This window comes from Misgurnus anguillicaudatus, chromosome 3, assembly GCF_027580225.2.
Source record: "Misgurnus anguillicaudatus chromosome 3, ASM2758022v2, whole genome shotgun sequence".
In the NCBI taxonomy this organism is placed as follows: Eukaryota; Metazoa; Chordata; class Actinopteri; order Cypriniformes; family Cobitidae; genus Misgurnus; species Misgurnus anguillicaudatus.
The window spans coordinates 17,359,128-17,385,175 of NC_073339.2; the positions used below are offsets into that span (position 1 = coordinate 17,359,128).

Genomic DNA, 26,048 nt, shown 5'->3' on the forward strand with positions numbered 1-26,048 from the left:
TCTTCTGCAGTAACCCACTTAAAACTTAACGCATTATAGACTCGTAGTATCCCACACAGCTGAAGACGCCTAAATGTGCACTGACTTCAACATTTGCTCCATAAACACTGGCTAAGTGTGGTTTTTAGTATTAGACACCTTGGCTATTAAACTAAATGCTTTAGTGGATAGTTAAAACTATCAGTTTAACAAAAACATACCAGATGTTTCAGTTTTGATTCACCCAAAAGATTATGGGTTATTTTCAACCCAGGGATAAACCCAAGCTATTGGTTGTAATTTAAAATATGCTGGGTTGTTTTAACCCATTGTTGGGTCAAATATAACTTTTTGACCCAGGGCTGGGTTGAATATAACCCAGCATTTTTAGAGTGGTCCTACTAAATCAAAATAAATCAATAATAAAATGACATGTATCATGATCCTGAATGATTAAAATATTTATAAAATTATTAAATATTAATTTATAAAGTACTCCAAAGAATATGCTAATACATAACATTAGTGTTTGCTGAATGCACTATAAAGCATACAGTTACATTAACTGTCTTTATCAGTCTTTATATCATGTAGTTACTGGGATATTTGGAGGAGATATTTTCAAAGCTCACTAGCAATAATCATTAATACAGCACCGGGAAAGAGTTAATCCAGTCAAAAATCCATGAAGTGCATGCTGAAGTGTCACACGGCTGTGCAGAACTCAACGAATGTGGTTTATATTTTATTCACAATGTCCTACAGTGAAGATGAAAATCTTTTAAAGCCTTTAACTGCTGTAGCTGTTTGGATTTTATTTGATGCTCACAGACATCTCTTCATCACAATAGTCCTGTAGAGTCTTAAAATCAGCGAAATGATAGAAAATGCGACTCAAGGTCTAGTGCTTTATCAATAAGAACATCTCTTTCTTTCTGATATCAAAGTAGAGATAAAACATTTACTATTGACTATTCTTCTTATTTCTTTTTGGAAAAAGAAAAAATAGAGGACAGTGACATTGAAATGTTTGAACTGAAAGGAACCAAAATAAGAAATAAGAGCATTGTTCTCAATAAACTGAATATAAATGCAAAATGTATTCAAAGAGATAATAGTTTGACCCCTTTGACAAGTTGCCAACTTCTTTCACCTGGTCGCAAAATGTCGCTATAGATGATGTCATACAGATGAATCCACTGATTTACATAATATACCGGTTTATCAGGGGGCAAGTCTCAGGAACCTAGATAAGGTTTGTCTCAGAAATTGCACGATTTGTCCCTAGATGACAGAAAAAAACTCAGAAGGGGTGGGGAAGTCGCTAAATTTAGAGACAAAATCCCTAAATTGGCAACACTGGTGGTAGGTACCCTATCCAAAAGTACACATTTGTACTTAAAGAGTGCACATTAGTATCTCAAAGGTACTGGTAACTCAAAAGTATACAGTCAGGGTCGGCCCAAGGCATAAGCGAACTAAGCTGCTGCTTGGGGCCCCGTTGCCACCAGGGACCCCCCAATCATTTTTTTTACAATTAAATAACTTAAACAAGTAATATAAATGAATGAATACAAATGAATGAATACGAATGAATGAATGAATGAATGAATACGAATGAATAAATGAATAATTTAAGACAAAAAAATCTGATTTGCAGACAACTGCTGTGTATCTCCAGTAGAGTTTGAGTCATGAGCAATATGCGCAATACCTCGCGTGCATTGACAATTCGCGCCGGCGTGCAAGTGCGCGTAACTGTAATAAATGATAAGCTTTTATCACAAAAAAGTATGTATCCCTCTGGTGCCGAAAAGAGAAAGAAGAAAAGGACAAGAGCAAGAAAAAGGTATGTTTGCATGATTATTTACAGTATGTTTAAGTTGTGCAGCAGCAGCTAGTGGTGTGACAGATCGCAGCTGATCCGTGATCGCTCGCATGCGATTTGTGAATAAATTTGTAAATTTAAATAGGGAAAGTTTATCATTTCACGTGTTTCAAAGGCTGACAAATGTTAACATTTCAAGTGATTTTAAACCATTCAACCCGCAAAAAGGTGCTAAAGTGAGCAGCTTTCTGGACGCACATGCGGTTGAATGTGTCCAGTCCAGCACCAGTCAGACATGATCCTCATTATGCCCTTCAGAGATCAGAACACTTGATGTTTAAACTTTAGAGAGAGTTACACTATACTGTGTGTCATACTGTAGTCCATTAACATACATTTGAGGAATAGAGCACAGAAAATCAACGTTACATTTTTATGCCGCACCGTTTGTAATTCGTCCTTGTCTGTGTTTGTGCGCATGCGCGTTTAAGTGCACTCAGTAGTGCACACATGAAGAGACACGCTTCAGAAAGCAAGCGAACATAAAATCATTCTGTTCTTGACAGGGCACATACAAACAAAATGATCTCCACAGTAGTTTTATTCCAATAAAAGCATTTGTTTATGTCTTAGGTTTATGTCTTGTGCTTCTCTTAAAGAGACAGTAACCTCAAATAACCAACTTAAGTCTGTGTCACTAATGTTAATCAAACAATCCAAGACAAAGAGAAAATCACTTCTATAGCTCTGAAAAATAATTATTATATTTAATTCATACAATAAAGACAGTGTTATGATTCATTTGATTTGATTTCTGTACCTAGTGCTAATTTTAGCCCTTACTTATTGTGCAACTTTGTTCTTTTTATAAGTGTTTGTAATTTCTTTATTTTTTGAATAAAAAAATTATGAGAGGGGGCCCCCCAAACAAATTCTGCTTAGGGCCCCTAAGATGCTCGGGCCGGCACTGAGTACAGTAAATATCTTGTATTTTTTGGTGAACTATCACTTTAACATTACAAAGGTCTTTTACCCCAAATCTAAGAAGCAGCAGGCTCCAGTAAGTCATTTTCTTCTATTGTTTCTTTCTATTGTCGCATCCAACTGGCATGTGAATATGACTGACAAACCATCCAATATCTAAATGTGTTATGTAGCTTGGTCAGATAGCAATTCACTTACAGTATGTTAATGTGTTAGTCAAATTTTGTTATAAGCCTCTTTTTAAAAGCATCCCGAACAGCTTCAGTTTCATCAACATGCAGCAGATAAGCCTACTACCTAATTACACTTGAATACTGCATTAATTGATATTCCAGTGCCATACACTTACAGTACAAGCAGATACCAGCTCGACAAATCCAAATCCTGTTTCCATTAGCGCGCTTATACTCAGCACATGAATACAATAAATGCAAATTACTGATCATCAACAAGGCAGGCTTCATCATATGTTAAAAGGTTTGTTTACCTATATAAACATAATACTTTTAAGTAAATGGTTTATTAAGCCCAACACTATCACCAATAAGCACCATTGTTTCCATCACTGACCCAATTAGTATTAAGTCAGTGGGCTTTTATAAATAAGCTTTTCAATTACATTACGGTTTCTGGCCTTAAAAGACAGACTTTTAAGGTTCATCTCCATGACGACCATTAAATTCATCACTTCACACATTCCAGAGTCTTTTCTTCCATCCGCTGTAATGTCAATAAATCATTCCCATCGACTGGCAAACGGCACAGGCAGTCTCCCCACCTGGATAAGTTTCTCTTTCGAGTATCTGAGAGAATCCACAATGTCCCTTTCATTTTTTAATAAAGCTAAATGATTTAACTGTGCTCCAGCAGCAGAATATTGTCCTCGGCGGTGACATTCCAAAGTTAACTAAGAGAAGCTTGTTGCATGAAAGAGCCTGACGTCTTCATATCCATACATGCAGTGGTGTAGCGGTGCCTGAAGAAGAGGGGGGGGGTACTCTTAATTTAAGCTCTTTTGTTAAAGCAGTCCAACTAAGGTTGAGTGCCCTGTGTGAAATGTAAGACAAGTCTTGCATATTTAGTTCACTCCAAAATGGGCCAGTACTGTCACTTATCTTCTACTGCTTGACTTCTCAGCATAAGGATCATTATGAAATGAAGATCATTCATTAATATTTAGAATTTAGAAGTGGGTATAGCCCATGCCATCTACTCTGTATACCTGTATATATGCCCTGCACTACACAACTGCATACATGGTACAGTAATTTACTTTTTGGCTTCAAAATAGCTGGCAACATTTAGTGATAAAAATCAAAACAGCTTTAAGGGCTTATAATAGTTGTGCGTACGCCCTACAGCTAAAGTCCAATTTATAGTCGTGCGTAGGGTCTACGCCGTAGGTTATCCGTAGCCTCTGCATAGCTCTGTGTAGCATGCGTGCACCTCAGCAATTTTTTTACAGCGTGTCAGTTCTACGCGGGCCGCAAGCACTGTGATTGGTCCACTAAAACCCCTCCCTTCAGGTAAAAAAAATTGTATTTCCGTTTGCGACGGTGAGAACAAAGATGAGCCACGTTTAGGAGTGATTTAAAGGTGCAGTGTGTAAATTTTAGCAGCATCTAGTGGTGAGGTTGCGAATTGCAACCAACGGCTTAGTCCAATGCTCACCCCTCGCTTTTAAAAAACACAGTGTAGCTGCCTCCGGACAAACATGTCATCGTCGGAGACAACTTAGTAAAAAAATTGTCCATTAATGGCTTCTGTAGAAAAATGGCGTCACAAAATGGCGACTTCCATGTAAGGGGACCCCCAGTGTATGTAGATAAAAAGGTCTCGCTCTAAGGTAATAAACACATAACTGTAAAATAAAAATTACACACTGCACCTTTAACTGAAACTTTTACTTCGATCACTGCTGGTCTCAAAACATACAAGCTGCTGTTTCCCTTTTCTGCCTACCAGTGGTCTGCATGTGTGTTTACACGTCGACACGAACAACAACGCAGAAATATAAATGAAAACCAACGCGTATCCTACGCCGTAGGATGTACACACAACTATAATGAGCTCTTTACGCACGACTATAAAATGGACTTTAGTGATCTATGTTGCTTAAATGTACTTTAACCCTTAACTGGCCCACAGGTGTGCCCAAACTGTTTATGTAACTATTAAACCTATAGCAGGCTATTTTAAAATGAATAATCTTGACACACTAAAAGGGGTCGCACACAGGACACGGAGCTCAGCGCAGCTCAGCGCCGTGCCGTTCTAAAAAACTCGAACAAATTGTTTTCTATGAGTATACGCACACTGGCGCCGACAGGTGGCGCCTGTCCGTGCCGCCCAGCTACGACTCAGGAAGTTGCTCAAATCCCTGTCGCCCCACAGAATGCCACTCACACAGTTTAACTTTAAGGGGCTGTCCACACGGAGACGCGTATCACTGCATACGTATAAATTTGTTATCATATTGGCGTTTCATCCACACGGATCCGGCGTTTTGGGAGACTGAATCCGCTATTTTTTTAAACCGGGTCCTAAAGTGGATAAATCTAAAAACCGACACCCTTGCAGTTTCGTCTGTACAGCCAATCCGTATATTTTGTGAAGCGAAAAGGTCATCACATCACGTGTCGGAAGCGTCACACGTAACAGCAACAACAATAACGGCGGACTACGTGATTGTGTTCGTGCTACAGAAGCTACTAAAGCCTACTAGCTTTATTACAGCAAAATCTATTGCTTCTATGCAATTGTGGTGACCAACAAGCGATAATGGACAACACCATACGTTGGTTATGCGCATGCTCAAAGTCTTCTTCTCCGTGTATAGTGTATATCTGTGGCAGAATTACAGCGCCCCATACTGGTCCGGCATATATACTACACTGCTTTCAGTCGGTTTCAGTGGTTTCGTGTTTACGGATTATTTTTTTTAGAGCGAGGAAAAAAAATTATCGGATAGGGAATGCACCGGCTTCGTGTGGACATAGCCTAAATAACATCATATTTGTCCCAAATCAATAACGATTAAAATTGGCTGCTAACGTATATTTTGCATTTTGAAGTAGACGCTATCTGAAGAAGCTATTTAATGTGCACTTCCGTTTTACGATACCTCCAAGTTGTCCTGGACGCGACTCGACGCTGCGCGTTTTTCTGAGTGCTTTGGTAGCTGTGATACTTAAGCTGTGAGCCGGTTGGTTGTGGTGATACTTGTCCCACCCCTAATTCACCGTGATTGGACAGAAATGTGAGAACTGACATTGACGAGCGGAGCTTTTCACCCAAAGTTGAATCTCTTTCAAGTCTCGACTCTCAGCGCTGAATGTGAAAAGTTGGGCGAGCACCAACTTTCAGTGCGGAAAAAAAACTCTAGCTGCTGGCTTATCTGAAAAACGCAGAGCTTCCATTGGAAACAATTGAAAACATGCGCAGGCCATGGGCGTAAAAGCTTTGGTGTGCACGCCCCCTAAGAATCTAGTTTTCATATTTCATTACCATTTTGCATATGTTTGATATAGTAAGAGTAATTTTGTAAAATGTCACTTGTTAATACATATTTATAACACTAATATGCTAAATCTTGACAACCCATATATCATTGGAACGCTCTAAGAGTGTAATTTTCATATTTTAAAACCGTTTTGCATTAATAATAATGCAGTGACAGTATTTTTTTAATAGTATGCAGCAAAACAATTTTGTGATTTTAACTTGAAATTTTTATTAAAACTAATTGAAACTTTTATGGCTTTATTAATTATAGCATTTTGAGCATAAAATTCTCATTTTTATATTTTTTAAATATAAAATATACTTTATTGCGTTAGTTTTATTTATTAAAATAAACTTACACTGCTATAACTATTTTTTTATTTTATATTAACACATACAGACACTTTATGTCTTCTTCAAGAGACCAATATTAGGCTTTTAGTCCAGTGAGTTATATTAATTTGAATTTACATACTCAATCCATACTTTTAGTTATGCAGGGTTCCGTATGAATGTTATTAATTGCTACCTCTCTCTTTTTGTTATGTGCAGTCTCAAGTCCAATTTAATTTCCATTTCATCTTAAATTTCATTCCATTTAATTGAGCCAAAAGTGATTTTATTAATGTTATTAGACAGAGACTGCTGACGAGACGCAGTCTGAAACTAAACATAACATGTATGATGAAGAACAAGACCTATTCATAAGAAATCTGCAGTGATTGCATAAAAAAATAAATGAAGTTTTTCATTAAACTTCAAAGAGCCGAGCCCTCTTCTGTTCCCTGTAAAATGTCAGAACGTTCCTGCTAATTCACCAGCTTTCTAATTAAATGGATTTTATTGTCTGCGTAACAATACCACTTTACTTTTCAATCACTTCACAATTTTCAACTCAAATTTCGCATTCAATTTAATTTGACCCAATGGTCTAAACTCAACTGACCCATGATCTCATAATGATCTTCTGAATGCTCAAGCTGTTTGTAGATCCATGAGTTTCTCTCTTTTTCAGAAAACAAGATCTTTAGGACCAAGACATATAAAACCCATTTATCACTGCCAAATATATGAGAAATTAAACAGCCTTGATCCCCAGATGCTAGTGTCGCAATTCAATAAATATTTAATAAGACCTTGTTAGGTTAAAGGCTTATTAACTACTAGGTCTTCTGTCCTGCCATGTCCACTTACAATGACTGATACCCTTTCTAGCTATGACCAATACACATTTTTACAGTGACTGAAAACTCATTCTTGGTGGGTTAGAGGAACAATAAATGACTCAAGATGGTAGTGTACTTGACATTTGTGTTTCAAAGACTCGCTTCATCTGCTATGTCTGTTCTGGTAAGTCTGTTCTGAGTACATCTACAGTAGACAACAAATGACATCAAGCATGGAGATACACTAGATTCACTCTTGTACAATGCGCAGTGAAGGTATCACTGCTGTGCAACGTTCAGCCGCTTATTATGCTGGGAATAATGGCTTTTGTTCTCATAAGTTATTCAGCATGTGTATGTTGATTGATTTAAGCTCTTGTTATGCAAGCCAAGCAAAAGTCATGATATGTACGGATCCAAGTCCAATGTTCGGTAGCTTCATGTTACTGCCTTGATCATTCTTTGCAATATTTTTTTTCATATCTCGCAAAAATGTCTTTGTTCTTCGCAGTTTCTGGATGTTTTTTCAGTTGTCTCAGGTTCAATAAATGACATTTGATTGGTAGGTGATGTAAGACGAGGCAACCTCACACACAAAGCATTTCAAAAGTGTGTGAACTACTTCAAGCTAAATTTACTCAAAGAATTATGTTACGGAGCACTGAAAAACTTGAACAAAGAAACAGATATTTCTCACAGTCCTGTTTTATCTTTTTGAAAGAGACAAGAGTTAGAACCTGAAATCTGTTTGGTCGGACGTTTGTACAACAGTGATTAATTTGTTCTCCATAAAGTTGAGTCTCAATAAATGCAAGGGTGGTGGTGTTGTTCAAGAAACGCTTGCGGCTCTCACACATTTCTTGGACAACAGCACCACCACCTTGCATTTATGGAGTTAATGTTAACTCTGCTCTTGCCGGATCTGTTCTAGAATCTGATTCAGGTCCAATGTTTAATTGTTATAGGAATATTTAATCAATTTTTTAATTAAAAAAAATTAATCAAAAGTTTTAATTAATTTTCTAAGGCAAAGATAAGCAAGATAAGGTTTAAGTGGTTAACTGTGGAGACCCAAGCAGTGTGCAATAAATAAAAACACTCATATAAACATATTTTGGTCAAAACACAGTGCTGGACCACAATCACATGCACATCTTTTAGTTGAAATATTTATAGAAATGTAAATGCAAAATTAAATCTAGACCTTTATTACATTAGGGGAAAAAAACAATAATTGTCACCCATTTAAAACATTAATCTTTGTACCGTGGTTATTTTGTGTTGTTGCTGTTGTAAAACCATTGTTAATTTTCTTAATGCTTTAAATTCTTAAAATAAAAGATATTACTGATAAATCATAGTCTGTGACACTGATTGATTGTTTATGATACCAACAGACATAAACCGGTATTGTGTATTGACGCATAGAACAGAATGATGCATTTACATTGCTCTACTGTCCAGTGCTGTACTGATGCGGGTTGTTTATCAGTAGCCTACGCAGGAGAAGCATTAGATTAAACAATACATATTTTCTGCTCTGCTGAGCCCAAAAACAAAACACACAGCCCCCAAATGTCCTAAAAAGATTTAATGCATTAATAATTGTAGTTAATTAAACATCAACCTTGTCTTAAATATATTTCAGGATAATTTCACATGCAGGTGCTCATGCATGTTAGAGATGTCATGATGACAGAAAATATAGATGCAGAAGCAATGCGTAGGTGCACTGAGCATATCTGCCGCCTGCAGCTGTTCAGAGTAAGATAAGGAAAGTGAAATAGTTGGGTAAGGATAAAAAATAAGATCAAGTTGGTTTCAAGGACCTTTGCTGCCATCTCGTGGACGAAAGAAATATAATGCATATATATAATGAAAAACAAATATCTTGATGTAGGCTACAGATAAACACGCAACAAATCACATAAAATATATATAATTTAGGGGGGAAAAAAAATAAATAATAATTCCCAGAAAGCAATAACTGAGACTAACCACCAATATAGTCAGGCTATGAGTAACGCACTTCTATTCTAAATAACCTTTGGTTACATGCCGTGTTTGACTAAATAAATTGCAAAATATACAATATTCCAGCATGTGAGCAAAGTCAACAGGTGTTCAATTGGCTTTAATTTCTTTTATATGTGGTAAGCATTGTTTATTTTTTGTTAGATGTATACACTGTAAAACCTAAAAGTTAACTCAACTCAAACCATTTGGGTAAACCGATTGCATTAGTTTTGAAACAAATACATTTGAGTACTGTGAACTTAAACAAATTGAGTCATGTGCAGTTATGCACTTATATTTTTAAGTTCACACTACTTGAGTGTAGGTGCATAACTGCACATGACTCAAGTTCACGGTGCTTAGATTTATGTGTTTTAAAACTTAAATGGCCTAATGCAACCGCTTGACTTAAATGGTTTGAGTTAAGTTAACTGTTAGGTTTTACAGTGTATTAGACTTTCGCTGACAGCCCAAATTTAGCCTTGTTTTAGCCAAAATTGCTTGCAGGGTTATAATGATCCTAGATCACAAATTGTACAATCACACATACAGTGTACAAATAAACACATTATCTATATCTATATCTATATCTATATCTATCTATCTATCTATCTATCTATATATATATATATATATACTTTTTTTAAATGTCCTGTTGATGTTAAATATTCTTTATGAAAACCATGCATTTACAGCCGACAAATAACTTTTAGGAAGTTTTATTTTTAAGAAAGTTTGTAATATGCAATACATTATGTGTGTCTGTATCTTGCAAAAATCAAAGTTCTTGTGAAATTTTGCAGAAACTTGTTGATTTTGTAAAAAAAATAATAAATAAACATGCAGGGTTTCCCAAACAGGGATTAAACTATTCCTAGACTAAAATTAATGTAAGAGCTGTCCAAACTGAAAACATTTATAGCACTGACATATCTTAAAACACACTAGTGCCCTTTGTTTTGCCTCAAAATGAGTAATGTTGTAGTTATGTTTGTTAAAACTAATTAAATTTCCTAATTAAACTAAGGCCTAGTCTAGGCCTAAACTAATCCCTGTCCGGGAAACCACCCCGTAATGTTTAAAATAGTGGCTAAAATATTTTAATAATGTACGATCATGACAACAATCAAATTAGGCAAATAGCAAATGAACGGCAAACTCTTTATACTCAGTGATTGATTACACAATTATGTACAGTGCAAGAGAGGTTATCAAATTAATGTATAAACTATTTCTATAAATTATTTTATTACACAAGACAAAACTGTATAAAACCAGAAAATCCTTAAATGTAAATTCCTTTAATCTGATGTGTCAAGTGAACACACTGTTTGCAGATATATCATCATCAATCTACCTTTGCTAAATGTTTTACAATCCAGTGAATATCATATCTAACATCAGCTCTCTGATCTCATCATTAGTTAATAATTTTATAGTTATCACAAACAACAAATGGAATAAAGAAGAATAAATATCATTTTGAACTTAGCTTTTAGTTTAATTTTAGTTTAGGAGAAAGCATAAGGATTTCATAACTTGTTAAATTCTGACTCTTCGCATTGAATGTACTGTATGCTCATTCTGATATCTGCTGTTATGGGAGCTGTTATAGTGACCCCACAAAAGGAACAAAGGTCATTCTGAGGAAATGAAAGCTGACAACATCCATACTTCATGGCGACCTTTGTACACCAGCCCCAAGACCAGAGAGATGGATTGACACCAGTTTGTTCAACTATGTTTTAAACTTATTAATAAATACATTTACATATAGGATCAATCTAAAAAAAGGAAACTGGGGTGTTTTATATGAATTTTAACATGAAGGACATATGCTATACCAACCATACTAAAACTGCTGCTTAAAACACACAGACAGGACCCTGCAAACCTTTCAATGATTAAAAAGTTACCTAGATACCTATGGGATATACACAAATTTAACTTTAAAATGTTTGAAAACTACATTTCACCTATTATAGATTTCTGTAATATTTCCTAGTCCAAAAGTGAATCATGAAACACAGAGACTATTTTAGATGCATTTACTTAAGAAATATCTGAAAGTACAATTTGTTTTTATCTTTAGTTTATTATTGGGAATGCATAACGATTATTCGCGAATAATCTATAGCAGAATAAAAGTTTTTGTTTATATCATATATGAATTTGAACTGTAAATAATGATTATGAATATATAATTAAATATGCACAAATGCATGTATAATTTTAAGAAAGAATATATATTTATATATTAAGTATTTATATATAATATAAATTATACATAAATATACAAATGTATATACACACATAAACATTTCTTAAATATATACATGCATGTGTGTGCATTTATCTATACAAAGTTATTATACACAGTTCACACACAGATATATAATGTAAACAATGTTTTTTTATTCTGCTATAGATTAATTGCGAATAATCGTTATGCATCCCTATTTATCATAGAAATCTATTTTTAATTAACTATATATGTCTTAATTATCTGGTGAAACTGTGAATTATACAATGTGAATTATCAAAACAATATTGTATAATTAGAAAGCAAACTTACTGTTCGGGATCGAGTTCCAGAATAAATAAGAAATGTAAAAGTAAGCAAAGGTAAAGGGTCTAATATTACTAATGTTTAAAGTAACTTAACTTTTTTATATTTAAGGTTTATTTCAATTACAATACAAGTATACATTTCAGGCAATTATTGATGTAGGGAAAAAATGACAAAAACTTTTCTAATACATTTTTAGTTATAGCATAAATGCAAACCCTAAGCTGCTTTATATTAGAATTGAGAATTTGAAATAATTCAAATAACATGAAAATAAAAATATAGGCCTATAAATGTTATACCTTTATAATAATTTAATTTAATAATATGATTGTAAGATATGCCTCAATAAAAAAGTGAATAATGTGTGGCTAATTACTGTTGAATGTCTGTTTTATATTTGTTTATTTTGCAGTTAACATTTATTTTCTTTTTTGTTTATTTAGTTATATTTATTAGGAAACACTTCACCACTGAACTACACATCAAATTTAGCACAGTTGGTTACTATATCAGCATTTTCTATAAAATGAAATAATCCCTCAGTGGCTTTAAAATGGCCATTTCTGTTGTTATTTTTGTCCTTAAAAGCATCTAGCAAGATTGTGCTATTTTAGTAACAGTCTACCCAAAACAGAACAGTGCTAGCCAGAGATGGAAGTTACTGTGTTGAATTATTGCCAGGCTCATTAATTAATGAGAAGCATTTAAAGCACCTATAATCTGGAAGCTATTTTCGTTGCCTGACCTGGTGTTACGACTACCTATTTGGCTGTTGTTGTTGTTATTGTTGTCTAGGGAATTAGGTAGCGACCACAAGAAAAAGGAGTTTAAATGAACATAAAAAAAGTATTTATGTGTGGTATTGAAGTATTGATTGTTTTGGAAAACGCACCCATGAAGAAAGGAGGGCGAAAATATTACTGTCTACTCACAAATGGCACCAAGCAAAAATGAGTGACAGTAGATCTAGAGATGAACAGCTGCATGTTTAGAAGACTTAGACAGCATAGCGTTTAGAAGAAATAAGCAAACAAAAAAGCAAAGACATGAGGGACATACAGAAAGCGAGAGTGAGAGCGAGCGAGAGGGAGTGGCCTTTCACTGTCCAAGCCTGGGCAGGGCAGGAAACTTGCGTGACAAACAGGGTGAAAACAGTGTCTTTGGGCCGGGCTCCTCTCCTCTGGGCAATGCATTAATACCAACGCCTTTCATCTTTCCTGTCGCTTTCTGTTAACCCAGTCCTGCCTCTACTCCCCACATCCATCTTTAATCACCACTCCCCGAACAGGCTTACCAATTACCACAGCTCGACTGCCCAGGCATGAGCAATCCATCCCCATGAAGCAAAGATGAAGGGATGAATAGGTTATACTGATTCACCATTAGGTCCCCCAATATGGTGAGGTAATGTTGCTTCCTCTGTCTTTTTTAATAAAGTTGCCCATTAGTTTTAACCTTGGCTGCTGAAAGAGGATCTCTCTCGACAAGTGGTTTCCTTTATACTTCCAAAGAAAGATGTTAAGTATTAATCAATACTGATCCCTCATCTCTGGTTTTGGAAACCTCAAAGCCAGTGATGTGACCAATCAATCCAACTGTTCTTATCCTCCATACATACATTTCTACACAACGACCTTTTGAAGAGGCATACAGTGTCTCGTTGCAGGAAATTTGGAGTACGATGGTTTATCATGCTGGAAGAACTTAAGTCTAGAATTTTCTAATAGCATATGGTGTCGATGGTAAGCATTAAATTGCTGTAAGGTAATTAGCCGTAAGAGCAATAGTTATGACCTTAAGGGCACAGTTTGCTTACAAAGGCACTGCCTTGCTCACAACCTGGGTTCTCTCTCTTTTATTCTCTCTCTCTCTCTCTCTCTCTGTGTCTGTGCATTTCTCACACAATCCATTCATCCAGTAAAGCGTGCACTACATTTCGCCGTGCAACAACCAGTTGATTGTCAGATGACATAAACTCAGTCAAGAAAGATGAATTTAGATTTCAGAGCCTGTGCTTGAGATGATAAATCAGACATGAAAAATGACAACACATGCACGAAATAAGAACTTACAGCACTTCACAATCCATGCGAAGTTTTTGAATGAGTATTTACTAACAGTGGCAATGAGTGTAAATGCAGTTAAAATAGCTCTGTTAACATTTAATTTTAAATGCCATTTCTCTTGCAAATATAGCTTGCATAAACACTTTATTTCACTTACATTTGAATGTTCAAAAGTATGTTGAAGAATTGTGTATACCTACAGTTGCAATCAAAATCTGAAGCATCTGGAAAATGTTGAGAATTTGATTAAAGAAGAGGAATTTTGAAAATTAAGGTTTTTGTTTGTTTTGCCCTGAACAAGTGATGAGAAATGTTTACACATTGTAAAAATTCCTTGTTGCACTTAAATTTTTAATTTTGATTATTGAGGAGCTATTATAAATTATGAAAATATTGTTTAAATAACTTTATTTCAAGCTAATTAAATTTCATAATTTATAGCAACTCCTCAATAGTTAAGAAAGTTTAACTAAATTGTAAATTCAAGTTGATTGAACTTAAAAAGTGCAGCAAGGATTTTTTACAGTGCACAAAATGTAAAAAAATAACCCAGTTCAAATGTTTACATACACCACAATTCCTAATAATACACAATGTTACAATCAATGACAATCAATGTTTTTATTATTGTTATTATTATTGTTGTTATTATTATTGTTTTTATTATTAATCTTGTTAATATTATTATTTAATAGTCTTATTTTGGGCCATTAAATTAATGCTTTTCAGCATCTTCTGCATATTTAAACCCAACTGTAACTATATGATGTTGAGATTTATCTTTTCACATGGAGGACAATAAAGAGACTCATACGCAACTATTACAATAGACACAAACATTCAGCGCTGCTCAATAAGTCAATTACACGATTCGGGAAAAGTCAGACGTGTGTAAACATCTGAAAATGATAATCGTTGTAAATTATTATTATTTCGTCTTCTGGGAAACATGTATTTATTTGTATAGCTATATTGATAACTTTTATAGTAGTAGGGCATCACTAAATGAAAAAATAAGATTGTTTTAAATAAAATAATGATCATTTACACTGGTCACACTCTCCAAAAGTTTAAATACACCTGACTTTTAAATGTATAGTATTGACTTCCTGACCATCATTGAATGTTTGAAATAAAATTAACACCCCACACTGTAAAAAAATTCTGTAGAAATTACAATGTTATTGCAGCTGGGTTGCCGGTAATTTACCGTAATTTACATTTATGTTATTTACTGGTAAGAGTTTGTTCAAAGTTAAATACATTTTAAATATTAACAAGTCTTTATCTTTACAGAATAAAACTATACAATAACAGCCTCATGCAAAGCATTCTGGGAACCAGAAATCATCATCAACCTTTTTCTGTTTTTGCTTCAGATTTTGTTTCCCAGAATGTTTTGCTTGATGCAGTTTTTTTAGTTTTACTCTGTAAAGACAAAGACTTGTAAATGTTTAATGTTAATTTAACTTTGAACAAACTCTTGCCAGTAAATAACATAAATGTAAATCTACGGTAACCAACCCAGCTGCAATTTATGAAAACCAATTTAATAGATAGCATTAAAGGGCCAATGTAAAAGTTTGTTTTTCTCTTTTGTTGGAATTCATGTTTGCTTTTTTCATGTCAGTAAACTACTCACTTTATCGAGCATTTGAGAGTAAGATGCATTTAAAAACTTCACATTTTCACTTCTCACATTTTTGTGGCACCATGACGTGCATGCAGTTGACAGGGGCCAACGTGGCGTGAAGAGGTTAAACAAAAAGACATTCTTCATAATAAACCTCCAGCTGATAAAGGAAACAACATTCTAGTCAAAGCTGAAAGAGCCATTTATAGTGGTCTTAAAGTAAATGTGCATTTATTATTTTTACCACATTATTAAAATTGCATTATTAAAAGATTATTATTACTATGTTTATGATTTGCAGAGGCCAAAATGAATCTGGACACTTAAGCTACACTTAAAAACGCAACTGCAAATTTTATTGCATTAGAAAAACATCAAACCAAATAGCACCTGGAATACAATAACTACAATAACTTTTAACCAGCTGATCCCAAAACCCATTTATTGATTCACCCTATACTTTCATTGTTAAAATTTTTTTTGCCCTTACATAGTTTAATCAATTACGATTTACAAGTCATTTCAACTATCTTGACAAGTGATGAGTTGCTGTAATTGATTAAATCAAGTTGAATTTGCTTTAGTTTTGTCAAATTTTGTACGTTACAGCAACTCACTCACTAGTCAATATAGTTGAATAAACGTACAAGTTTAAGTGCACAAAGATTTTTTTCAGGGTGATTTTTTGTAACCTGTCTTCTTTTTAAATGTTTTATATATTAGTAATGTAGTGAAGTTGCTATATTAAACTTTTATGACTTTAATGATGAGATGTTACCATGAACACACACACACATATATACATACAAATGCTCTAAAAAATTGACATAATCTTACTGTTAAGATAGCATGTCATACAACAACAAGAGCAATGACTTACCATGAGTAACATCCCTCGAGCACACAATTCCTAATACATGACCTCTTCTCAATGAATCACAAAAGAAAGTGCATCCAGCTAAAAATAAATACAGATGGACAAAGATGAATGCACCTCAAAATGACTTTAAAAGAGATGAAAGATTAAAGCAGAATATGTTTAAAATCATGATTAATGACTTAAGACTGAAACACTTCTATCTTTTTTAAATAAAGCGTGTTTTTTCTCAAGCCATATACTTTTCACTTTAACTAAACTTAATGCAGACATGATTTCAAACTGATTGATCATTTCATCCAACAGCATCATAAACATCCTGATCAGTGATTTATCTTATATTTCAATCCAATACGAAATTCTTTTTGGCTCAGGTTCTTACTTGACTCTGTTTAGAAAATTGCAAACTGATGCCGTATTAGCCACAAAGGCAAGTCAATAACACAGACTGCAGCAAAACTTCAGCCTTGCCTCCGCCCATACATCAAGTCCAATTTCACGGTGGAGATTCAATCTTGATCCAGACCGCAGAGACCACGAGGGCATTCGGGCTGACCGCACCACTAAAGAGCGAAGGCAGATGCCTTGACCTTAAATGTGTCTGATGTCAATGCAGAGTTTAATGGGTCAAACGAAGGGTCTCTCCAATATAAGCATAGCAGTGTAAGTCTGGATCAAGCTACTGTCTCTATGGAAAACAGCAAAATTGAACTAATGATCATACAAAAGTTAAGTCTGACTAAACTTATGTCTGCACACAAACACAGAGTAATGCAACATTATTTTACTTACAGTGTACTTCCTTTACTTACCCATCTAATTATAACTATTTAACTATATATGAAATTAATATGGGTTAAAGTTAAGTTTAGTGTTAAGTTCAAGTCTAGTCTCTATACAGTACAATATTTACATTACATAGTGATCAGGACTGTTAAAAAATGCATTCATGCTGTACCCAATACCTTCTTTGAAAAGAAAACAATTAAAGCACAAACAAAACTTAATTTCTGAAGTGCAATAATTTGGTTTTAAATACTTAACTAGCTCTATAGCTTTAAAGTGCAGCTCTTTCTTTGATGGTTGGTGGTAAGGCATCCAGTGCATTGTAATACATGTAAAGGCCATTGTAGGTTTGTGTTGAACCAAGACAGAAACTTAACTGGCTTTATTCCTTTGAGCTGGCGTCTCAAGGTCTGTGCAGGAATGTTAACCGCAGTTAATGCTACCAATAGAAGCCGGTACATGATTTATCACAGAGGTTGCATTATTCAGGGCTGGTGAACACACACACACCTCATGCCACAAGGTTATACTGAGAAACCTAACAGCCTAGGGTGTGTTATGCACTAGTTTTCTTTTAGCACTCTCCTTTTGGAGGAATGTCTGAAACCCATTTTATTCAAATAGATAAAGTATTATTATAAAAATATGCAACTTATAGACCGTTTCATTGGGCGCACGTGCAGTGACGCGATAAGCGTCTGGTCTGGACTTTACTTCCGGTCTCTGTTTGTTTAATGGTCTGACTAGTTGCTGAAACTGAACTCTTAAACAAATACCTCATCAAAAATAACAAATGTATTGGGTTCCTATGTAAATAAACTACTTTAAAAGGACTTTGTTGTTATTTATTCTTCGCAGAGTTTACCGTAAGTTACGTGATGTCCACGAAAGCCGAGTGTTTATGTTGTTACTGCTGAAATCGTCTATAGGAAAGGGAATCACTACACAACTTGGTTTTGCAAGTCAATACAAACTTTTTTTTAAGTTTTGACTTGTTGACATAACTTATAAAAATATAAAAAAATTACTTACTTTGTTAAGTTAAATTAACATAAAATATATGTTGATTTGATATCATCTTTACCATTGTTGGGGGTAACGCATTACACGTAACGTGAGTTACATAATATTACTTTTCTGAAGTAACGAGTAAAGTAACACATTACTTTTTAAATGTATACATTAATATTTGAGTTACTTTTTCAAAAAAGTAACTCGAGTTACTTTTTTAGTTAAATTAATTTGATTAAAAAATATGTACTGAATTAAACTAAACGTATGCACTCTCTGTGCCTGTGTGGAAACAGTTTGAGTCAGAAACTGAGATGGCAGGCCAGAGCTAAACATTTTTGTGATGAAATATGCAATTTCTGAATGCAGAACTTTTCAGTCATAAAAACACCTGCAAGGCCTGAAAGAGATCAAGCTTTAGCCAAGAAAAAGTAACGCAAAAGTAACTAAAAGTAACGTAAGCATTACTTTCCATGAAAAGTAACTAAGTAATGCAATTAGTTATTTTTTTGGGAGTAACTTAATATTGTAATGCATTACTTTTAAAAGTAACTTTCCCCAACACTGATCTTTACCATGTATGTGTTTACAATGGTATCCAAAATGTAATACAAAAGCAGTCAAGCTGATGGTTACATACTGATAAAGCATATGAGGTCACTGTTTTACTTTATTTCGTAGCCTAAATGGCAAAACATGTTAGCTGCACAACTGTTATTCACATACCCTGCTGAAAAAACAATAAAACCATTACAGAAAATTCTAATGGTTTCCATTAAAATACCAATAGGAACCATTAGCTTTTACCATTAAAACCACTATACTGTGTGTTTTAGGCCATATTCCATTAGAAACAATAAAATTCCCAATAAAACCAATAGAATTTCTGTGATGGTGTCTATTGTTGTTTTTTTTAGCAGGGTAATGATAAAATGTATTGACTGCTCTAAATGTTGCTTTGGATAAAATCCTCTATTAAATGTAATGTACGACGACTATGAGCTAAGAATGCCACTGGGTGACAGGTTGAAAGAGAATCAAGTTGGACTGGGTCATGCACAGATCTGTCGTTTAATACTCTTTTCAGAAAGTATATATGGCCCTGAAGCCGAGCTATCGCGGCACTCAACACAAGGATCTTAACAAACAGCGGAGGCTGAGATCAAGGAAGCAAGGAAAATTATATTTCTCTTTCTCTTTTAACTTGTTCCTGATCTTTTGGTTTTTGTTTCATCTAGGTGGGAAAATTGTTATATGATAGTATTGCTGTTAGACACATTGGAGAATACTGACATCATGTGAACAGAAGACAAATGGGGGAGGGATGGATTCATATGAATGGAAAGAAATTTGACATGCAGAGCAAAAGAAAGAGGGCAGAGGGTAGTTAAATGAAAGAGAAATTATGGTTTTTGAGAGAGAGAGAGAGAGAGAGAGAGAGAGAGAGAGAGAGAGAGAGAGAGAGAGAGAGAGAGAGAGAGAGAGAGAGAGAGAGAGAGAGAGAGAGAGAGAGAGAGAGAGAGAGAGAGAAAATTAAAGGTATAAATACTGGTCAGCAGTGTGAAAAGGGCATGCCAGTCTGGATAAGGATCAGTGGGGTTACATGCCCATAAGGCCAGGGGTTTTCTGTCCACATATACAGGGGATCGAACTGTGCTATAGTGTTGGAGTACACACAGTAATATGAGCTAAATAATCTCTGCACTCTCTTCACTCCTCGTTTAATGTTTGTATTCTTTACCTTTGAGAAAGAGAAAGTTAACCACAGTCAAGCCAAAAGTCAAGTAAAAACCTTATTCAGTGGATTAGTTGTGATTTGAAAAATGGCAGAGAACAAAAGACATTTTTTATTTGACAACATACTGTTAACTTATCATTGTAACATTTTTTAAACTTAACCATATAATAATAACAGTATCTACCCCTGGCTGCCTGTTGCAGGACACACCAAACACAGTCTGGTGGAAAAATGCCACCTGGCACGAAATCTCCATCCTTTCTTTCAACCATTGAAAGCACCGCTGTTAGCACAGATTACATTTTAAAATAACAACTTTAATATTAAGACCAAAATGTATGGCAACGTAAGAAATGAAGAAACACCTTAACAAAGCAAGCAAATGATGGAGAAGGTCGTTATCATTTAGCCTACTACAACTGTGAAATAAATAACAAATCCGTTGTTGCAATTTAGGCTTTAAAAATAATCTACTGTTAACTATTGCTACAAAACCATGCTTATTAATTTACAACACTGTCTAAACAAAACGAATTTACACATTCATTAGGAAATATTTGATTAAAATTTTTCAAACATCCCCGTGTCGTTGAAGGGAACATTTTGGGCTTCCGCGATTAAAAGCAAACATTTTAATTTAAAAGGAAACGAATTCAGGCTCGCATCGCTTCCGTGGATATTTGTAAATATCCGAAAATACACGTCCACATGTTTGTCTAAAACACTTTAAAAATGTAATACAGACTGCGAGCAATTAATCGTGTATATTTTATTTTTATATATTTATAAACAAAAAAATCAACACATCTAAAAAAATGAATTAAAAATGATTACAAATTGTATTTAGCAAAAAGATAAAAAAAAGAGACAACATATGTGTTTATACACTTTTTCCAAATAGGCCTATAGAAATCAACTTTCGTTGTTGTCTTTTTAATTACATAATATTGATAATTTTTTTTATTTATGTGTAATAGCTTTAAAATGTAGTGATTGCGCGTTTTGTTTTTCAGAAATTAAAACAAATCATTGGTCAAAAGTATGAGAAAGATCGAAATTTTGGGCTATTTATCATCATAAATTATCACGGATAGTTTATTTTAGAGTTTTTAGGTCAGAATTATATGCCATTTACAAAGAAATAACCATCATATCTTAAATATATGATCTAGCATATTAGTAGGCTACATTAAAAGTAAATGAGAAAAACGAGATGATACATTTATTATTTAGTATTTTATTAAAACGGGGATAGGCCTAATGTATACTCACAAACTGGGCTACAGGCTTACAGTAGTTTAAATAAACTAAATATGTTATTTTATTCAAAAACATTAAAAAGTAATATATACTTTACATATGTATTTATTTTTTATAATGGAAACTTAAAGTGGTAACATGCAATTGATAACTTAATTTCTACTTGTCTATTTCTTAAAATGAATGTCATTGGTGTAACAATGTAGATGTACTTTTTCTAACTGCATGTTAACAAATGATTAACTTCCAGAAAAAAACTTTTATCAAATGTAAGCTTATTTAATTTGGAGAACTTAACGGTCCTTGATATTAATAGTTCGTGGATCTAAAAGTGCATTTTGTAAACGTTAAGTTATGTTTCATTATTTGCGTGCTTAGGTAAAACGCATAGGGGTGAATGACAAAAAACAAACAACGGACTCATTTAAAAAATATATGTAATAAAGTTATAACGATGGATGTGATGGGCCCAATTAGTTCATGACATATTTATTGCGATGTAGCCTATCTTTACGCTCGAAAACATATTTCAAAATTAGTTTCATGGGTCAATTACTGAACGTTGCATAGGCCTATACTGTTAAGGCTTACCTAAACAGTTTGTTATTAGACCACGAGTTTCAACTAAATCCAGGATGTTCTTGTGAATATAAATATTAAATATATAGTGTTACTCTTATTAAAACGCATTAACCAACATAATAGTTTCTGGGACACTCCAGAGATGACTATCTCATTGGTTGTGATCAGTGTGCTTTAACGTTGCTGTGATGTAGCGACCCATCCGACCAATAGACGGTGCATCCGATTCTAGGAGATCCCCAGCTGACGCGATGCGCGGAACCACTATTTGTATTTTTTCTTCCTAATTGACCCAAATAAAGCCTTCAGTGACAGGGGTTTCACCGACCCCGAGGCACGATTAGAAGGGAAAGCGCATGGAGGCCAGTAATACCCTTTCATGAGTAATCCCATTTGCTATTGTGACCGTCCAATAGCAGAATACGTCGGCTTCTGAACCATTTCACTTGGATTTCACTATAGAGCTCCGCTTCGCGCAGTGCTGGCGCCGTAGATCAACGACGGATTTTATCAAGCTAATGAGATGGTTGAGCGTGGAAACCGAACCACGAAGGAAAGGATTTGTTACGTTTTGCGTAAAATAATTATCGAATAGTTGTTGTCGTTCTGGCACCAAAAATGCATGACAAAAGCCTACAACGGCATACTTCAGCCACATCGAGGGGCTCGTCGTTTTTCATTGAGAATTTACTTCGCTGCTCTAGGACAGAGACATCTGTCAGTGCCATAAAGGATAACGATGGCGTTAAGAGAGAATCATTTCTCGTGGGCAGCACGAAAGCGCATCGGAAAGAAATATGCAGTCAAGAATCGAACACAGGCATGAAGGCAGAGGTGTGTCGGAGGGCACAGTCACCTCTGGAGTGGTATGGACGAGAAACCAACTTAAATGCAGCAAAACGACCAAAAAGTAAGTTGATCGAAAAATCGACATGTTCATATTTAAAATAAAGTCAGAGTTAAGTAAAAAATAACAATGGGATATTTAGGTGATTTGAATAGATAGCTCTTAAGGATTAAGACCTCACCAGCTCACATAAGTCGAGTTTTGCCTGATAGGACAAGAACTCTATATCATGAATTATCCAACTTAAATGATAATACAGTAATAGTAACTGAGTAATAATCTATAGAAGTAATAATTACGTTTGTCGGTCCACATAACCAAAAGGCATAAAAACAACAAAGCAGCCATATAGAGCATCCGAGTGGCAATGAAACTCTTCCCAAACTTATTAACGGCTTATGAGTGCAATTAGTTTGTCTGATTAGTTAACCATGTAAAGCTGCTCTAAAGAGGGTGTTGGCTGCGTAAAAACGCACACGTTATAGCTCACAAAAAGGAATAAGGGCATCGAGGTTAGAGAACAGATAGACTGCTTGTTTTTGCATGTGCACATGGAAACAATGAGTTTTGCATTTTATAAACACTTATAATTTCAATCATTACTCAGGTCCAGGAATGCAAACGTGGAGTTCCAGTGAAAACTGCCAGTTAGTCCCCAGCGACAGGGATACCCCCGTGGCCTCCGAGATTTCTGATGGAACTTTGGACAGAAAAACTCATGGGTGTGTGGATGAGGAAAGTGAGGAAGCACAGCAACCCTTCGATGCACGTTCAGGTGCCGACAATTCCGAGTTCTGCACAGCCCGTAAGAAAAAGACTCGGACTGTGTTTAGCAGAAGTCAAGTCTTCCAACTGGAGTCAACTTTTGACATGAAGAGATACCTGAGCAGCTCTGAGCGCGCAGGTCTTGCGGCATCCCTGCACCTGACCGAGACGCAGGTGAAAATCTGGTTCCAGAACCGACGAAATAAATGGAAACGACAACTGGCCGCAGATTTAGAGGCTGCTAACTTTAACCACAGCTCCCAACGGATTGTACGGGTTCCCATCTTGTACCACGATAAAACTACACCTGTGTCGACGATCAGTTTTAACGTGTCCCAAGTCTCGCCACCAATCATGGGCTTCTCGAATTCCGTTAACTATCCACTGACATCCTTTGCGCATTCAATGAATTTGCTGACATCGCAAATGACAGGACTGGTCTGACTTTGATACTAAATTGCACAGATATTGACAATCGACCTACAGTGTCCCAATGAAATAACTTTGAGTGGTGCAATAACTGATAAAAAGACTGCTAGAAATGCAGTCTTGATGTTTGCCGCATCCAAAGAAAACACGGATACAACAGATAAAAAAACTTTGTTAATTATCACTGTCCTTTTCTTGCATGGTCGCCCTCCTATTTGTACACAGAACACTTGCTTTGTAAAAAATATATTTTTATTCATAAACACGGATTAAAAGGTTTTGTCACTTTTTCACATGATTATTTTGAATAGTTAATAAACGAATCACATAAATCCAAGTTTGAATTTCTACTATGAATGGGATTTGATATTCAATATGCAAAATTAACACCAGTCATTCATAATACGTTGCATATTTACGTGTCCAGATGTAGTCCTGATTACTTATTTACTGTATTTCCTGAAAAGTAAGTATGAATAACTAATTACCAAATACATAGTACGTTATATTATTGCTCATTTACCAAGAAACATGGATTAAAACGGCTATTAAAAATTAAAATAGCCCTATGCAGTGTTTACTCAATTTAAATTTAAACTGTGTAAATATTTCTGGATTGTCAAAGCGTTTCACAAAGTTACTATAGCTTTACATATCTCATATTCAGATCAAAAAGTCAGCCTATACGATTAAAGGAAATAGTAGATTTAATTTAATTAACATTAAACATATGACCCGGCCTGTAAATATCTTTGTGATTTACAGTTTTCTGCAAAAAAAAAACACCCCACATCTGTAAAAAAAAAATAAAACCTTGATATAATATTGACCGAGTAAGACCACGTCAAAGAAAAATCAATGAAATCAATAAGTGAAATCAAACGTTGATGCTTCTAAAATCCTAATTAGGGGTGACATATGATCATTTTGAGGAAATAAATCATAGCATTCTTCAAATTATTGTATCGTTATCAACACGGCACTTTTTCTCAGTTTGATTAAAATAAATCTAAAAAAAATTTTTTTTGAAAATCTTAATCTTACAAGAATACATTTATTTGCATTGATTTGCAATGTTACATCACATTGTAGCATAACGCCGTTTTCAATTTGCCGAGAAGTGGCCTAATTTACATATTATTAAATGCCACTTCCTATAATGTGTTTTATAAAAACGTTATACATAAAACGATTATTATTATAAAACGAATGAACTTACACAATGCATTGCGCCAAATCTATCTTTCACCCACAAGGAATGCATAACCATAAAAGTTAAAATAATAAAACAATTGAAATTATTGCAGTAGCTACTCAAAGACTTAATGTTTAGTACCAGGTGGATTAAATTCGCAACAAGATTCTGATTTCACCTTAAACCTTAAACAACAATTGTTATTTTAATGAAATTCGCCATGCCGTCAGTAAGATTTAAATGTAAACCTGTTATGTGTAAGCTTATATTAAATAAATACACGCTTATTAAATTATTCGGGAAAAAATTGGGCATACAAATAAACTTTATGATACAGCTATACTGTAATTAATTTTTTTTTTTTAATAAAATGTTAATGTTAATTTCACAGCCTGCATGCGCTGCACATTGACCTTTCTTTCATCCCTAATTAACACCTCATGAGCGTCATCGCGTGAGCTACAGCAGTCACAGAAACAAAAAAATTCTCGCACTGAAACCCGAAATCGTAACAGCTCCCATTATAAAAGTGGCAGTGTAGTTCATAAGTTAAAAGTATGTGTGCCAGATGTCTGGATAGGTCTAAGCTTTAGCTCCCACCCTCTTCTGTCATTGGCCGCCGTGCTTTCTCATTCCCGTGACCAATAAACGATGGGGAATCGTGTTCTTCCGGTCAGTGGGCTAACAATCTGGGCAAACGCAGCAGCACTGCGCGTCGTGGAGCGATGGTGCTTGGAGAATCGAGACGTTAGTTTATGAAACGGCAAAATAGAGATAAGGCAATACAAGAACCCGCATCCAACGAAGAAT

At 34.8% G+C, this 26,048-nt stretch overlaps 1 protein-coding gene across 1 annotated transcript; it reads left to right on the top strand.

Moving 5' to 3' along the window:
- Positions 1 to 21,833: 21,833 nt before the first annotated feature.
- Positions 21,834 to 24,495, top strand: hmx1 (H6 family homeobox 1). Its single transcript, XM_055204961.2, has 2 exons — positions 21,834 to 22,912; positions 23,457 to 24,495. The coding sequence occupies exons 1-2, from the start codon at positions 22,621 to 22,623 to the stop codon at positions 24,056 to 24,058; spliced, it is 894 nt and encodes a 297-aa protein (XP_055060936.1). The 5' UTR covers positions 21,834 to 22,620; the 3' UTR covers positions 24,059 to 24,495.
- The last annotated feature ends 1,553 nt before the right edge of the window (positions 24,496 to 26,048 follow it).

Coding starts and splice junctions, on each gene's coding strand:
- hmx1 (XM_055204961.2), top strand. CDS start 22,621: ATGCATGACAAAAGCCTACAACGGCATACTTCAGCCACATCGAGGGGC. Junction 22,913..23,456: donor TGCAGCAAAACGACCAAAAA/GTAAGTTGATCG, acceptor ATCATTACTCAG/GTCCAGGAATGCAAACGTGG.